Below are 16048 nucleotides of genomic sequence, written 5' to 3'. Positions count from 1 at the left end.
GCGAACTCGGAGGGGGAGGGGCAGCGGCAAACTCGGCGGTGGGGGCGGGCCTTTCAACCCCCCCTTCCTATAATAGCCCGTTTTTACGGGCTCAAAGTCTAGTTAAAATATGTATAATTAATACACAAAATGAAAAACATTTCAGAAACATTAATGTAACATTTTGCAGTACTCCTTTTTTTTTTGCTGCATTAGGTAGAAAAATCAAGAAATCAACTACAATAGTGATAGGGAAAAGATAGTTGAGTAGGGAAAGTTATAAAACCAAGAGCAGAGAGAAAAGACACACTCTTCAGTAGTGACTGATGCCCTGATCTTCAAGAGAGGTGAAGGTAGGGGAGAAAATATGCAGGTCAATGTGGGATATGATATGAAATGCGGAAAGTGTCCTACTCTACCCCCTATACATTCCGTCTCTTCAGAAAAATTAAAATATTTTTTGTGCATGCAGATTGCCAATTTACTATAGGATGCATGAAGTAGTTATCGAGCCCCCTCCTCAGTTTCTACTCTGGTTCCCTGAATGCCTAAACCAGGCCAAGGTTGAACTTGGTGATTCTTATCTACCAACAACCATTGTTTAGTCATCAATCAAGGCCTTTCCAAGAAAGTGGGGAGTCTACATTGCAAACCTCAGGTGACCCACTAGGGACACAGAAAGAATCTGCATATGAGAAACGTAAACTGCTTTGGTTGGTACCACAGAAAGGCAGTATATCAAATCCATGACCCTTGATCCTTGAGCTGATAGAGAGCCGAGGTTCTGCTAATCAGTCCCCTAAGCTCCTGTCTAAAATAGCTGTAAAGTTGGTGACATTCTTCTCACAAATCCACTTGTTTACATTGCCCCCGTGTTCAGTGGTAATGTTTTTCTCATTGAGAATACAACAATGGCTTTCTTCATCTTGTTGAGGTCTATGGAATAGAGACAAAGGAACAATAACAAAACAATGAAAATAATAAAGATAAGAAAAATAAAAGGCTGCAGAATGAAAGAAACTGGACATTGTCTCTCATTCATCTTTAACTTATATACTTGTAAGTGCCCAGAAAAACACATTTGTGGAATTAGGTTCATTTAAAAGACTCTTCAGGGAAAGATTTCATCATTCTGCATGGCATAGTAACATAGTAACATAGTAGATGACGGCAGAAAAAGACCTGCATGGTCCATCCAGTCTGCCCATGACAAACTCATATGTGTATACCTTACCTTGAATTTGTACCTGTCCTTTTCAGGGCACAGACCATATAAGTCTGCCCAGCAGTATTTCCCGCCTCCCAACCACCAGTCCCGCCTCCCATCACCGGCTCTGGTACAGACCGTATAAGTCTGCCCTCCCCTATCCTCGCCTCCCAACCACCAACCCCTCTTCCCCCCAACTGCTCCGCCACCCAATTTCAGCTAAGCTTCTGAGGATCCATTCCTTCTGCACAGGATTCCTCTATGCATATCCCACGCATGTTTGAACTCCGTTACCGTTTTCATCTCCACCACCTCCCGCGGGAGGGCATTCCAAGCGTCCACCACCCTCTCCGTGAAAAAATACTTCCTGATATCTTTCCTGAGTCTGCCCCCCTTCAATCTCATTTCATGTCTCATTTCATGGCTTTAGAATTGGTTCACTAAAGCGTTTCTCTGATTTTATATCTACAGAGAAAAGACTGTACTCAGTCATGGCTTTGCTTTGCCAAAGGTAAATCCCTGAGGAAAATGTATGCAAAATCAGCGAATGCATATGATTTTTAAGAAGGCCTAGATACCAGAGTACTTCTTTGAGCAATGTTGACATCTGGTGGCCAAGCCTTTTATTGCAGTTACATGGTTTCATATGTGTTTCTAAGGAAAGTAGCTTATACACCTGTGTTTGGAGTTCTCAGCTCCAAAATGCAAAGACTTAATTTTTGTTTTAGAATAAATATTAATCAGATACTTCTGTATAATGTAATTTAAGAGCAAGGCTATAGAGTTGTGGCTCCGAGCTGACATTCTCCTCTGGCCCAAACTGTGTGGTCGCAAAAGATCACTCCAGAACCATCATATGAGTTTTCTTCAATGACACATCATTCAAAAGCTGGCAATGTCTGTCTTACTACTGATGGATTCCATATTTTTTCCTTCTCAGAGTTATTCTGTTGCTCCTTTTAATGGCAATGAAATAAAATCAAAACCTATGCGCTGCACACATGGTTCTCGCAGACCAAGGGATCTTTTTACCAAGTTGTGGGAAAAAAAAGGTTGATTTTCTATTTTTCAAATTAATGGTCATGTGCTAATATTGTTATTAGCACATAGCTGTTAACAAAAATTAGGGTATGAACACTTACCACAGCCCACTTTGTAGGACTTCACATAAATGGCCCCAAGTATACATCTCACCATTACCCCCTTATATTATACGGAGAGCCCTCCAAATTCCAGCAAAAACCTACTGTACCCAATTGCACACCACTACAATAGCCCTTATGGTTGTAGGTGTCACCTATATGCGAGTACAGTAGGTTTTTGGTGGGTTTTGGAGGGCTCACACTTTCTACCGCAAGTGTAACAATTAGAATAGTAATCTTGCCTGATCTCCACCAGGATAGTTCGTCAGCCCTTACCACCACCTGAGTGGGTGGCGGTAAGGGCTCCCCCCCCCCCCCGAAATGGCCATGCAGCAAGTGCTTTACTTGCCAGTTGCCATTTCCTACAGGAAAGAGAGACTTCCCTTTTACCACCTGCAGTGAAAGGGGGCCTCGGCACTCGTGAAAAACACTTTTGCCACAGCTTGGTAAAAGGGGCCCTCAGTCAGTGGCATAGGAAGGGGGAGCGGTGGGGCGGTCCGCCCCGGGTGCATGCCGCTGGGGGGGGGTGTTGTCTCCGTTGGTTCCTTACTCCCTCTGCCCCGGAACAGGTTACTTCCTGTTCCGGGGCAGAGAGAGCAAGGAACCAATGGAGCCGACGCAGCTCCCAGCGACGTGGACTCGGGGGCGGATCAGCTCTTCCGCCCGCCCCTCGCTTCTAGAGTAAGTAACAATGCGCTCCGGGAGGGTGCGCGCCGAGGGGGGGCCGCCATGCTGCACCCGGAGGGGGGTGCGCAGCGGCGACCCATCCCGAGTGTCAGCCGCCCTCGCTACGGCACTGCCCTCAGTTACCATATAGTAATATAGACATGCTAACTAATTAGTGTAGAAATGCTCACTCTCAGCCCCCTTCATGGAAAAATTATAAAATTCCTTTATGCATGGTTTGCGCTCATTAAAGCCAAACTTTCCATAGGACGTCTGAGTATGACCTATGGTAAGCCCATTTAAGCTGCATTAGGTGCATGTTAGTGCCTGGTGCAGCTTAATAAAAGGACCCTCATACATGAAATTATCCTTTTATTCCAGGTGGACAAACACATAGGGATCAATATTCAGTCTGTGTCAGTCAGCATTTGTTTTAATGTTGGCTGCTGTGGGTGTTCTATATGCAAACACTCTCAGGGGCATTTTTGAAAGAGAAGGGCGCCCATCTTCCGACACAAATCAGGAGATGGACATCCTTCTCTCAGGGTCGCCCAAATCAGCATAATCGAAAGCCGATTTTGGGCACCCTCAACTGCAGTCCATTGCGGGGACGACCGAAGTTCATGGGGCATGTCGGAGACGTAGCGAAGGCAGGACTGGGGCGTGCTTAAGAGATGGGCATGCTCGGCTGATAATGGAAAAAAGAAGGGCCTCCCTGATGAGCATTCGGTCGACTTTACTTGGTCCATTTGTTTTCACGACCAAGCCTCAAAAAGGTGCCCAAACTGACCAGATGACCACCAGAAGGAATTGGGGATTGCCTCCCCTTGCTCCCCCAGTGGTCATCCACCCCCTCTCACCATAATTTTTTTTTTTGCCAGCCTCTATGCCAGCCTCAAATGTCATACCCAGCTCCATGACAGCAGTATGCAGATCCCTGTAGCAGTTTTAGTGGGTGCAGTGCACTTCAGGCAGATGGATTCAGGCCCACCCCCCTACTTGTTACACTTCTGGTGGAAAATGTGAGCCCTTCAAAACCCACCACAAACCCACTGTACCCACATGTACGTGCCCCCTTTCACCCCTTAGGGCTATGGTAGTGGTGTACAGTTGTGGGGAGTGGGTTTTGGGGGAGGGTTGGGGTGCTCAGCACCGAAGGTAAGGGAGCTATGTACCTGGGAGCAATTTCTGAAGTCCAGTGCAGTGTCCCCTAGGGTGCCCGGTTGGTGTCCTGGCATGTGAGGAGGACCAATGCACTGCAAATGCTGGCTCCTCCCACAACCAAATGCCTTGGGTTTGGTCGTTTTTGAGATGGGCGTTCTCGCTTTCCATTATGGTCGAAAACTGGGGACGATCATCTCTAAGGTTGACCATCTCAACATTTAGGTCGACCATCTCTAAGGTCGATCTAAATGTTGAGATTTGGGCGTCCCCGACCGTATTATCGAAATGGAAGATGGTAACCCATCTTGTTTCAATAATATGGGTTTCCCCGCCCCTTCACCGGGACGTCCTTAGAGATGGGTGCCCTTAGAGATGGTCATCCCCATTCGATTATGCCCCTCCACGTGAAATTAACCGGATACTAGCAAGCACTGAATATCTGGGTATATCTTGGGCAGCATTTCTTATCCAGGTGTCGGTGATATTCGGATCACTACTGGGATAGGTAACCAGATAAAGATAGAACAAAAAGAAAACCAGCTTCTTTGCCAGAATTTTCTATGCAAGCACAATAAACCACAATAAACCACAAATTTTACAGGAGAGAAAAAAATTAGGTTGATAAAATAATAAAACAGAACTTATGTTTTTGGTCACAGTTTCTTGCTACTCACCTGCAACCATCATCATTCTCCTCCCTCAGACATTCAACCCAGTAGATTTCTTGTTTCTCTTTTGTATGATTTTTTCTGAACTCCTAAAGGTAAAGGAAAAATAACTGGAATGATGACATTTGATGAAATACTATGTTCATTCTAAAGTGCTAACTGGTGGTGTAGGGAGTGAGAAGCAAAGTCACTAGAAAACATCTTGAACTCTTAGAAGTTGTAGCTCTACAACTAACTATAACTTCTAAGTTGGAAAGGAAAGAAGGATGAATGTGGAAAAGGAGAGGGCAGATGAGAAGGCAGGAAGGGAAGAAGCATTGCTATTTCCAGAAATGAGGTTTTGTTTAGGATGAACCAAAGTCAGTAGGGTTTTTTTTTGTTACATTTGTACCCCGCGCTTTCCCACTCATGGCAGGCTCAATGCGGCTTACACGGAGGGTTAGGTGACTTGCCCAGAGTCACAAGGAGCTGCCTGTGCCTGAAGTGGGAATCGAACTCAGTTCCTCAGTTCCCCAGGACCAAAGTCCACTACCCTAACCACTAGGCCACTCCTCCACTGTTGCTACTATTTGAGATTCTACATTGAATGTTGCTATTCCACTAGCAACATTCCATGTAGAAGTCGGCCCTTGCAGATCACCAATGTGGGCGTGTAGGCTTCTGCTTCTGTGAGTCTGACGTCATGCACGTACGTGCAGGACGTCAGACTCACAGAAACAGAAGCCTGTGCAGCCTTCTACATGGAATGTTGCTAGTGGAATAGCAACATTCCATGTAGAATCTCCAATAGTAGCAACATTACATGTAGAACCTCCAATATTCCATGTAGAATCTCCAATAGTATCTATTTTATTTTTGTTACATTTGTACCCTGCGCTTTCCCACTCATGGCAGGCTCAATGCGGCTTACATGGGGCAATGGAGGGTTAAGTGACTTGCCCAGAGTCACAAGGAGCTGCCTGTGCCTGAAGTGGGAATCGAACTCAGTTCCCCAGGACCAAAGTCCACCACCCTAACCACTAGGCCACTCCTCCAGGAAGTGACGTAACTCCACACTTTATTCCAGAGACGTGGTAGAATCAAACATAGAAATGTAGAAAATGGACAGCCAGAAAATGTTTGTTTTCTGTCATTTTTCTTGTCGTTTCCAGAAATGTTGGTTTCAACCATTTTTATTTTACCATTTTTTTGTCACAGGGGCAAAGTCATATAGAGGGGCATAATCGAATGGCGCCAGCCATCTCTATGGCCGGCCATCTCCGGGGCCGGTTCCGTAAATGGGCGGAGCAAACCGTATTTCCGAAAAAGATGGCCGGCCATCTTTTTCTTCGCTAATACGGTTGGCCCCGGTGAAATGTCAGAGCTGGCCGGGTTTGAGATGGCCGGCATCGGTTTTCGCAGATAATGGAAACTAATGCCGGCGATCTCAAACCCGGCCAAATCGAAGGCATTTGGTCGTGGAAGGAGCCAGCATTTGTAGTGCACTGGCTCCCCTAACATGCCAGGACACCAACCGGGCACTCTAGGGGGCACTTCTAAAAATAAAAATAATAGTAAAAATAGCTCCCAGGTGCATAGCTCCCCTATCTTGGGTACTGATCCCCCAAATCCCCCCAAAACCCACTCCCCACAACTCTACACCACTACCATAGCCCTAGGGGGTGAAGGGGGGCACCTATATGTGGGTACAGTGGGTTTTGGAGGGCTCAACATATACCACCACAAGTGTAACAGGTAGGGGGGTGGGACCTGCCTGAAGTGCACTGCACCCACTAAAACCTGCTCCAGGGACTTGCATACTGCTGTCATGGAGCTGGGTATGACATTTGAGGCTGGCATAGAGGCTGGCAAAAAATGTTGGAAAGTTATTTTTTTAGGGTGGGAGGGGGTTGGTAACCAGTGGGGGAATAAGGGGAGGTCATCTCCGATTCCCTGCAATGGTCATCTGGTCAGTTGGGGTACCTTTTTGAGGCTTGGTCATGAATAAAAAGGGACCAAGTGAAGCTGGCAAAATGCTCATCATCGCCGCTTTTCTTTTTTCCATTATCAGCTGAAGCCGGCCATCTCGTAAGCATGCCCACGTCTCGCCTTCTGTACACTGCCGACACGCCCACTTGAAGTTTGGCCGCCTCCGCGATGGGAAACCGGCGAGGGTGTCAAAAAATCGGCTTTCAATTATACCGATTTGGCCGGGTTCAGGAGATCGCCGGCCATCTCACAATTTGTGTCAGAAGATGGCCGGCGATCACTTTCGAAAATAAGCTGGATAGTGCTAAATTCTATAAATGGAGCTGGAAATTGAAGACGAGCGCTCTTTATAGCATAGCACGGAGCACCGGAAAATCATCACTGATAAAATTTGGTGCTTTATAGAATAACATTCAGTGCTGAATTTGGCGCTCTGCTTTGGTCATAAGGACGTATGCTAGCCGAAACCTGATTTAAATCCTGGCATGCAAATTGGGTGAAGGTCCTCGCTATAACACTGGCCGCTTCTTTGATGAATACCTTGGCCCTCCCCCTCCATGCCATTCATATGGCCACGCCCCTTTTTGAGTTGCACTTGGTGCAATATAGGTGCAGAATAGCACGTTGCCAGATCGGTGCCCAAATCTTAATTACATTTCAGCTGGCAGAAGTCCCTCTGAACATCCTGCACAGATTAACTCTGGCACTAGTCCAGCGCTATTTGGCTCGATTGTCAGCATGCTAAGCTATTTTGAATGCTGCTATTAAAAAGAACTTTTTTTATTTTATATTTTTGCAGGGCCCACCTTCATTTTTCTCTTAGCACGCAAGTCCAGCAAACAAATTAAGATGAAAGCACTAATGGCCCCCTATTTAGGAGGCACTAAGGACCCTATTTACAAAGGCATGTTAGCATTTTTAGCATGTGCTAAAACTTAGCACGCTCAAACCATGTAGATGCCCAGATTCTCTTTTCAGAATGTTAACTACAACTGAAGAGATATAGAGGGGCATTTTCTAAAGAAACGTCTAAGTTGGGATTTGGACGTCTTTGTAAAACGTCCAAATCCGGAGTTGGGGAAACGCTTATTTTCAAAAAAAAGATGGACATCCGTCTTTCGTTTCAAAAATATCAAAGACGTCCTTAGATTTGGACGTCCCTAGATTTGGACATCCTTGGGTTTCGGCGATTTTCGAAATCAAAGACGTCCAAATCAAAAACGTCCAAATGCAAGCCATTTGGACATGGAAGGAGCAGCATTTCTAGTGCACTGGTCCCCCTGACATGCCAGGACAGCAATTGGGCACCCTAGGACTTTATAAAATGCTCCAAGGTACTCAGCTCCCTTACCTTGTGTGCTGAGCCCCCCAAAACCCACTTCTCCCAACTGTACACCACTACCACAGCCCTTACGGGTGAAGGGGGCACCTATATGTGGGTACAAAGGGTTTCTGGTGGGTTTTGGAGGGCTCACTGTTTCCTCCACAAATGTAACAGGTAGGTGGGATATCGGCCTGGGTCCGCCTGTCTGAAGTGCACTGCACCCACTAAAACTGCTCCACGGACCTGCATGCACTGTCATGGACCTGAGTATGACATCTGAGGCTGGCATAGAGGCTGGCACGTTATATTTTTAATGATGTTTTTGAGGTGGGAGGGGGTTATTGACCACTGTGGGAGTAAAGGAAGGTCATCCTCGATTTCCTCCGGTAGTCATCTGGTCATTTTGGGCACCTTTTTGTACCTTATTCGTAATAAAAACACGTCCGGGTGAAAACGTCCATGTTGTAGTCATGGACGTCTCTGCTTTTTTTGATTATGGGTCAAAAACGTCCAAGTCTTAGGAAACCCCAAGTCCCTCCTTCACTACGCCTCTGATACGCCCCCTTGAAATTTGGATGTCCTTGCGACAGACTTCAGTTAGAGATGTTCAAAACCTGGTTTTGATTATACCAATTTGGTCGTCTCTGAGAGATGGACGTCCAAGTACCGATTTATGTCGGAAGATGGACATCCATCTCTTTCGAAAATGAGCCTGATAGTCAAATTTCCAGAGAGAGAATAGATCGGCTAACGTGCAAGTCAGTATTCCCTTGCAACACGTTAAAGGGGTCAATATGCATAAGTTTGGTCTCCTGCCTCCTTTGCTGAAATCGCTGGTTAGGTAGCGGTGTAGTATTTATGAGCAGTTCAGTGCTTTAAAAACAAATCACCCTGCCATAGTGGTGATTTAAAAGTGCAGGAATTACCCCCTGAGACTCTTTGTTTTGAGAAGTGCCAACCACAAAGTTGCTATCAGGTTTCCATTATACCTGTCCTTGTCGTTGATCAAATACAGCAAGGCGTGACTTAATCTGCAGACAGAAGGATCTACTGTCATTCCAGTTCTTTCTTTCTTTTGAGATGTAATAACACTTTCCACTGTGCTGCACCCAATCATTAGGGCAGAGCTCACACTTCCCTAGGTGCACAGAGAAACAAATATAAAGGGAAGTTAATGCAGTTCATAAATACAGTGTAATACAGCCCCCTTGTTCTTCAGTAGTACTTTTCCTGGAAAGGCTACATATGTACAAAAGTATTGCCATACTGGGAAAGACCAAAGACTGTTTCCAACAGTGGCCAAGCCAGGTCACAAATACCTGGCAAGATCTCAAAAAAGTACACTGCTTATCCCAGAAATAGTGGATTTTCCCCAAGTCCAACTTAATAATGGTCTATGGACTTTTCCTTTAGGAAGCCGTCCAAACCTTTTTTAAACTCTGCTAAGCTAAACGCCTTTACCAAATTACATGTTGAGGGAAGAAACGTTTTCTCCGATTCGTTTAAATTTACTACATTGTAGCTTCATCGCATGCCCCCTAGGCCTAGTATTTTTGGAAAGCGTAAACAGACGCTTCACATCTACCCGTTCCACTCCACTCATTATTTTATAGACCTCTATCATATCTCCCCTCAGCTGCCTTTTCTCCAAGCTGAAGAGTCCTAGCCGCTTTAGCCTTTCATCATAGGGAAGTTGTCCCATCCCATTTATCATTTTCATCTCCCTTCTCTGTTGAGCTGGGCAGGCCAAAAACGTTTGTTGATTTTCCAGTGCCTGTTATGGAATTGTGTACAGGTCATTGCTAAGTCTTCACTTGGATTACTGGGTTCAGTCTTGGAAGATATATCTCAATCAGAATTGAAGGAGGCAACACAAGTCCAGAGAAATGCAACCAAAATAGCGCAGGGTCATATGAGATGCAACTCAAGGACTTAACCATGTATAGCCGAGAAGAGAAGAGATGAGACAGGAAAGCTAAAATATAATTGCTGAAATTATTGAAAGGCATTAATGCAGAAGTAGGGATAGAAAGGATGATGGAGGCCTGGAAAGCCCTCACCGACGAAGTGCTGGAGACAAAAATACACGATGGAATGTAAAAGTTGTGGGATAAACACAGATGAACTCTGAATGGCACGAGGAGAGAACCAAGCACTGAGGGCTCCTGGACTGGGTGGTGCTACAGCTCAAACCATGGGGCAATTACTTTTCTTGCACTACCAAGAAAACAGGGATGAGCTAAATGAGTTTCAGTTACAACCCTACACAAAAGCCTGGGGTGAGGTGGGGGAGTCTTTATCTGCCTTTATTGACTATGTTTCAATAGTAACTATATTACTATGTACCTGGCAGGCCTCTACACATGAATTGGAAGTTTGTCTTCTGATCAAGCTGTGTAGCAGTCCGAGGACCCTGGATGTGAAGTGTTTGTTTACACTTTCTAACAATAATAGAACCAGGGGACACAAGATGAAATTAGAATGTGGTAGGTTTAAAACAAATCAGAGAAAGTTTTTCTTTACTCAGCGCGTAGTTGGAACTCATTGCCGGAGAACGTAGTGAAGGCAGCTGGCCTTGCTGAGTTTAAAGGGGGTCTGGATAGATTCCTGAAGGAAAAGTCCATTGATAGTTATTAAATTTGGGGTTTTTGCCAGGTTCTTGGGGCCTGGATTGGCCGCTGTCGGAGACAGAGTGCTGGGCTTGATGGACCTTTGGTCTTTTCCTAGCGTGGCGGTGCTTATGTGCTTATGATATTTCAGGAATTTTGGAAACTGTGCTGGTCAGGCAGGGTGGTGCAGTATTTAGGGCCATGGTAGATGCTTCAAACCTTGAAAAACTGGTCTGTTTTCCAGGATAACTGAGTTGAATATTTAGGGCTAGAAGCTCAGTTGAACATATGCATTTTGGGTGTTCTTGAAGAAAAGATGAGCATGTGATTCTCAGGGACTACAGCTGCTCAACTCAGTATCCTGTGTCATTGTTCTATCCACCATTTCTTCTGCAACCTTGAGAACATCCCCTACACTGTCTGTTCTTGAAGTGCTTAGATAAGGGGACTGTCCCCTGCATTAGGCATCATCGAGCTCAATAGAGCGATCTGAGTGATCAGACAGGAGGATTTGGGTTTTACCTTTCATATTACAGAGATCCTTCAGTTCACCTCCATCTCCTGATGATGCTGGCACAGTGGACCAGGTCCAGAAACTGACCCTGGATTGGTATGATTCTCCACAGAACCTGACAAGGTTGTGTTGGATTTTGAAAACAAGCCTGAAATACACACATCATTGTCATTAGTATTATATATCTTCTTATTATTCCAAACTAAACACCTGATTTGTTATCTATTATATTATAATAAGTACAACACTGTGGGCCCCTTTTACAAAGCGGGGGTAAGCCCAACATGGGGTTATCTATCATTAAAAAGGAAGCAGTTCCCACCTCTAGCGCAGTTATATCCTGCGCTACAAAAAATATATATTTATTTTTGTAGCGCCAGTGTGTACCTGGGGGTAATGGGCAGTGTTGCTTCCTGTCCAGTTACCACCAGGTTAGCACAGGAGTCCTTATTTCACCTCAGTTGGTGGCGGTAAGGGCTGCCCTAGGGCAGATGAGAAGGCAGGAAGGGAAGAAGCATTGCTATTTCCAGAAATGAGGTTTGTTTAGGATGAACCAAAGTCAGTAGGGTTTTTTTTGGTTACATTTGTACCCCGCGCTTTCCACTCATGGCAGGCTCAATGCGGCTTACACGGAGGGTTAGGTGACTTGCCCAGAGTCACAGAGGAGCTGCCTGTGCCTGTAAGTGGGAATCGAACTCAGTTCCTCAGTTCCCCAGGACCAAGTCCACTACCCTAACCACTAGGCCACTCCTCCACTGTTGCTACTATTTGAGATTCTACATTGAATGTTGCTATTCCACTAGCAACATTCCATGTAGAAGTCGGCCCTTGCAGATCACCAATGTGGGCGTGTAGGCTTCTGCTTCTGTGAGTCTGGACGTCATGCACGTACGTGCAGGACGTCAGACTCACAGAAACAGAAGCCTGTGCAGCCTTCTACATGGAATGTGCTAGTGGAATAGCAACATTCCATGTAGAATCTCCAATAGTAGCACATTACATGTAGAACCTCCAATATTCCATGTAGAATCTCCAATAGTATCTATTTTATTTTTGTTACATTTGTACCCTGCGCTTTCCCACTCATGGCAGGCTCAATGCGGCTTACATGGGGCAATGGAGGGTTAAGTGACTTGCCCAGAGTCACAAGGAGCTGCCTGTGCCTGAAGTGGGAATCGAACTCAGTTCCCCAGGACCAAAGTCCACCACCCTAACCACTAGGCCACTCCTCCAGGAAGTGACGTAACTCCACACTTTATTCCAGAGACGTGGTAGAATCAAACATAGAAATGTAGAAAATGGACAGCCAGAAATGTTTGTTTTCTGTCATTTTTCTTGTCGTTTCCAGAAATGTTGGTTTCAACCATTTTTATTTTACCATTTTTTTGTCACAGGGGCAAAGTCATATAGAGGGGCATAATCGAATGGCGCCAAGCCATCTCTATGGCCGGCCATCTCCGGGGCCGGTTCCGTAAATGGGCGGAGCAAACCGTATTTCCGAAAAGATGGCCGGCCATCTTTTTCTTCGCTAATACGGTTGGCCCCGGTGAAATGTCAGAGCTGGCCGGGTTTGAGATGGCCGGCATCGGTTTTCGCAGATAATGGAAACTAATGCCGGCGATCTCAAACCCGGCCAAATCGAAGGCATTTGGTCGTGGAAGGAGCCAGCATTTGTAGTGCACTGGCTCCCCTAACATGCCAGGACACCAACGGGCACTCTAGGGGGCACTTCTAAAAATAAAAATAATAGTAAAATAGCTCCAGGTGCATAGCTCCCCTATCTTGGGTACCTGATCCCCCAAATCCCCCCAAAACCCACTCCCCACAACTCTACACCACTACCATAGCCCTAGGGGGTGAAGGGGGGCACCTATATGGGGTACAGTGGGTTTTGGAGGGCTCAACAATACCACCACAAGTGTAACAGGTAGGGGGGTGGGACCTGCCTGAAGTGCACTGCACCCACTAAAACCTGCTCCAGGGACTTGCATACTGCTGTCATGGAGCTGGGTATGACATTTGAGGCTGGCATAGAGGCTGGCAAAAAATGTTGGAAAGTTATTTTTTTAGGGTGGGAGGGGGTTGGTAACCAGTGGGGGAATAAGGGGAGGTCATCTCCGATTCCCTGCAATGGTCATCTGGTCAGTTGGGGTACCTTTTTGAGGCTTGGTCATGAATAAAAAGGGACCAAGTGAAGCTGGCAAAATGCTCATCATCGCCGCTTTTCTTTTTTCCATTATCAGCTGAAGCCGGCCATCTCGTAAGCATGCCCACGTCTCGCCTTCTGTACACTGCCGACACGCCCACTTGAAGTTTGGCCGCCTCCGCGATGGGAAACCGGCGAGGGTGTCAAAAAATCGGCTTTCAATTATACCGATTTGGCCGGGTTCAGGAGATCGCCGGCCATCTCACAATTTGTGTCAGAAGATGGCCGGCGATCACTTTCGAAAATAAGCTGGATAGTGCTAAATTCTATAATGGAGCTGGAAATTGAAGACGAGCGCTCTTTATAGCATAGCACGGAGCACCGGAAAATCATCACTGATAAAATTTGGTGCTTTATAGAATAACATTCAGTGCTGAATTTGGCGCTCTGCTTTGGTCATAAGGACGTATGCTAGCCGAAACCTGATTTAAATCCTGGCATGCAAATTGGGTGAAGGTCCTCGCTATAACACTGGCCGCTTCTTTGATGAATACCTTGGCCCTCCCCCTCCATGCCATTCATATGGCCACGCCCCTTTTTGAGTTGCACTTGGTGCAATATAGGTGCAGAATAGCACGTTGCCAGATCGGTGCCCAAATCTTAATTACATTTCAGCTGGCAGAAGTCCCTCTGAACATCCTGCACAGATTAACTCTGGCACTAGTCCAGCGCTATTTGGCTCGATTGTCAGCATGCTAAGCTATTTTGAATGCTGCTATTAAAAAGAACTTTTTTATTTTATATTTTTGCAGGGCCCACCTTCATTTTTCTCTTAGCACGCAAGTCCAGCAAACAAATTAAGATGAAAGCACTAATGGCCCCCTATTTAGGAGGCACTAAGGACCCTATTTACAAAGGCATGTTAGCATTTTTAGCATGTGCTAAACTTAGCACGCTCAAACCATGTAGATGCCCAGATTCTCTTTTCAGAATGTTAACTACAACTGAAGAGATATAGAGGGGCATTTTCTAAAGAAACGTCTAAGTTGGGATTTGGACGTCTTTGTAAAACGTCCAAATCCGGAGTTGGGGAAACGCTTATTTTCAAAAAAAAGATGGACATCCGTCTTTCGTTTCAAAATATCAAAGACGTCCTTAGATTTGGACGTCCCTAGATTTGGACATCCTTGGGTTTCGGCGATTTTCGAAATCAAAGACGTCCAAATCAAAAACGTCCAAATGCAAGCCATTTGGACATGGAAGGAGCAGCATTTCTAGTGCACTGGTCCCCCCTGACATGCCAGGACAGCAATTGGGCACCCTAGGACTTTATAAAATGCTCCAAGGTACTCAGCTCCCTTACCTTGTGTGCTGAGCCCCCCAAAACCCACTTCTCCCAACTGTACACCACTACCACAGCCCTTACGGGTGAAGGGGGCACCTATATGTGGGTACAAAGGGTTTCTGGTGGGTTTTGGAGGGCTCACTGTTTCCTCCACAAATGTAACAGGTAGGTGGGATATCGGCTGGGTCCGCCTGTCTGATAGTGCACTTGCACCCACTAAAACTGCTCCACGGACCTGCAGCACTGTCATGGACCTGAGTATGACATCTGAGGCTGGCATAGAGGGCTGGCACGTTATATTTTTAATGATGTTTTTGAGGTGGGAGGGGGTTATTGACCACTGTGGGAGTAAAGGAAGGTCATCCTCGATTTCCTCCGGTAGTCATCTGGTCATTTTGGGCACCGTTTTTGTAACCTTATTCGTAATAAAAAACACGTCCGTGTGAAAACGTCCATGTTGTAGTCATGGACGTCTCTGCTTTTTTTGATTATGGGTCAAAACGTCCAAGTCTTAGGAAACCCCAAGTCCCTCCTTCAACTACGCCTCTGATACGCCCCCTTGAAATTTGGATGTCCTTGCGACAGACTTCAGTTAGAGATGTTCAAACCTGGTTTTTGATTATACCAATTTGGTCGTCTCTGAGAGATGGACGTCCAAGTACCGATTTATGTCGGAAGATGGACATCCATCTCTTTCGAAAATGAACCTGATAGTCAAATTTCCAGAGAGAGAATAGATCGGCTAACGTGCAAGTCAGTATTCCCTTGCAACACGTTAAAGGGGTCAATATGCATAAGTTTGGTCTCCTGCCTCCTTTGCTGAAATCGCTGGTTAGGTAGCGGGTTTGTAGTATTTATGAGCAGTTCAGTGCTTTAAAAACAAATCACCCTGCCATAGTGGTGATTTAAAAGTGCAGGAATTACCCCCTGAGACTCTTTGTTTTGAGAAGTGCCAACCACAAGTTGCTATCAGGTTTCCATTATACCTGTCCTTGTCGTTGATCAAATACAGCAAGGCGTGACTTAATCTGCAGACAGAAGGATCTACTGTCATTCCAGTTCTTTCTTTCTTTTGAGATGTAATAACACTTTCCACTGTGCTGCACCCAATCATTAGGGACAGAGCTCACACTTTCCCTAGGTGCACAGAGAAACAAATATAAAGGAAGTTAATGCAGTTCAATAAATACAGTGTAATACAGCCCCCTTGTTCTTCAGTAGTACTTTTCCTGGAAAGGCTACATATGTACAAAAGTATTGCCATACTGGGAAAGACCAAGACTGTTTCCAACAGTGGCCAAGCCAGGTCACAAATA

General features: G+C 45.7%; 1 protein-coding gene across 1 annotated transcript in view; it reads right to left on the bottom strand.

The window, feature by feature from the left end:
* Nucleotides 1-204: 204 nt before the first annotated feature.
* Nucleotides 205-16048, bottom strand: part of LOC115458055 (killer cell lectin-like receptor subfamily F member 1) — a 32990-nt gene continuing 17146 nt past the window's right edge. Inside the window, exons 5-7 of the mRNA XM_030187845.1 lie at nucleotides 9108-9256; nucleotides 4833-4915; nucleotides 205-915 (exon numbers count right to left, since the gene is read on the bottom strand). Coding sequence (XP_030043705.1) covers nucleotides 771-915; nucleotides 4833-4915; nucleotides 9108-9256 — 377 coding nt within the window. The 3' untranslated portion in view covers nucleotides 205-770. The remainder of the gene's footprint in view (nucleotides 916-4832; nucleotides 4916-9107; nucleotides 9257-16048) is intronic.

Source organism: Microcaecilia unicolor, chromosome 14 (genome assembly GCF_901765095.1).
Source record: "Microcaecilia unicolor chromosome 14, aMicUni1.1, whole genome shotgun sequence".
In the NCBI taxonomy this organism is placed as follows: domain Eukaryota; kingdom Metazoa; phylum Chordata; class Amphibia; order Gymnophiona; family Siphonopidae; genus Microcaecilia; species Microcaecilia unicolor.
This window is presented reverse-complemented; position numbering and strand designations above follow the sequence as displayed.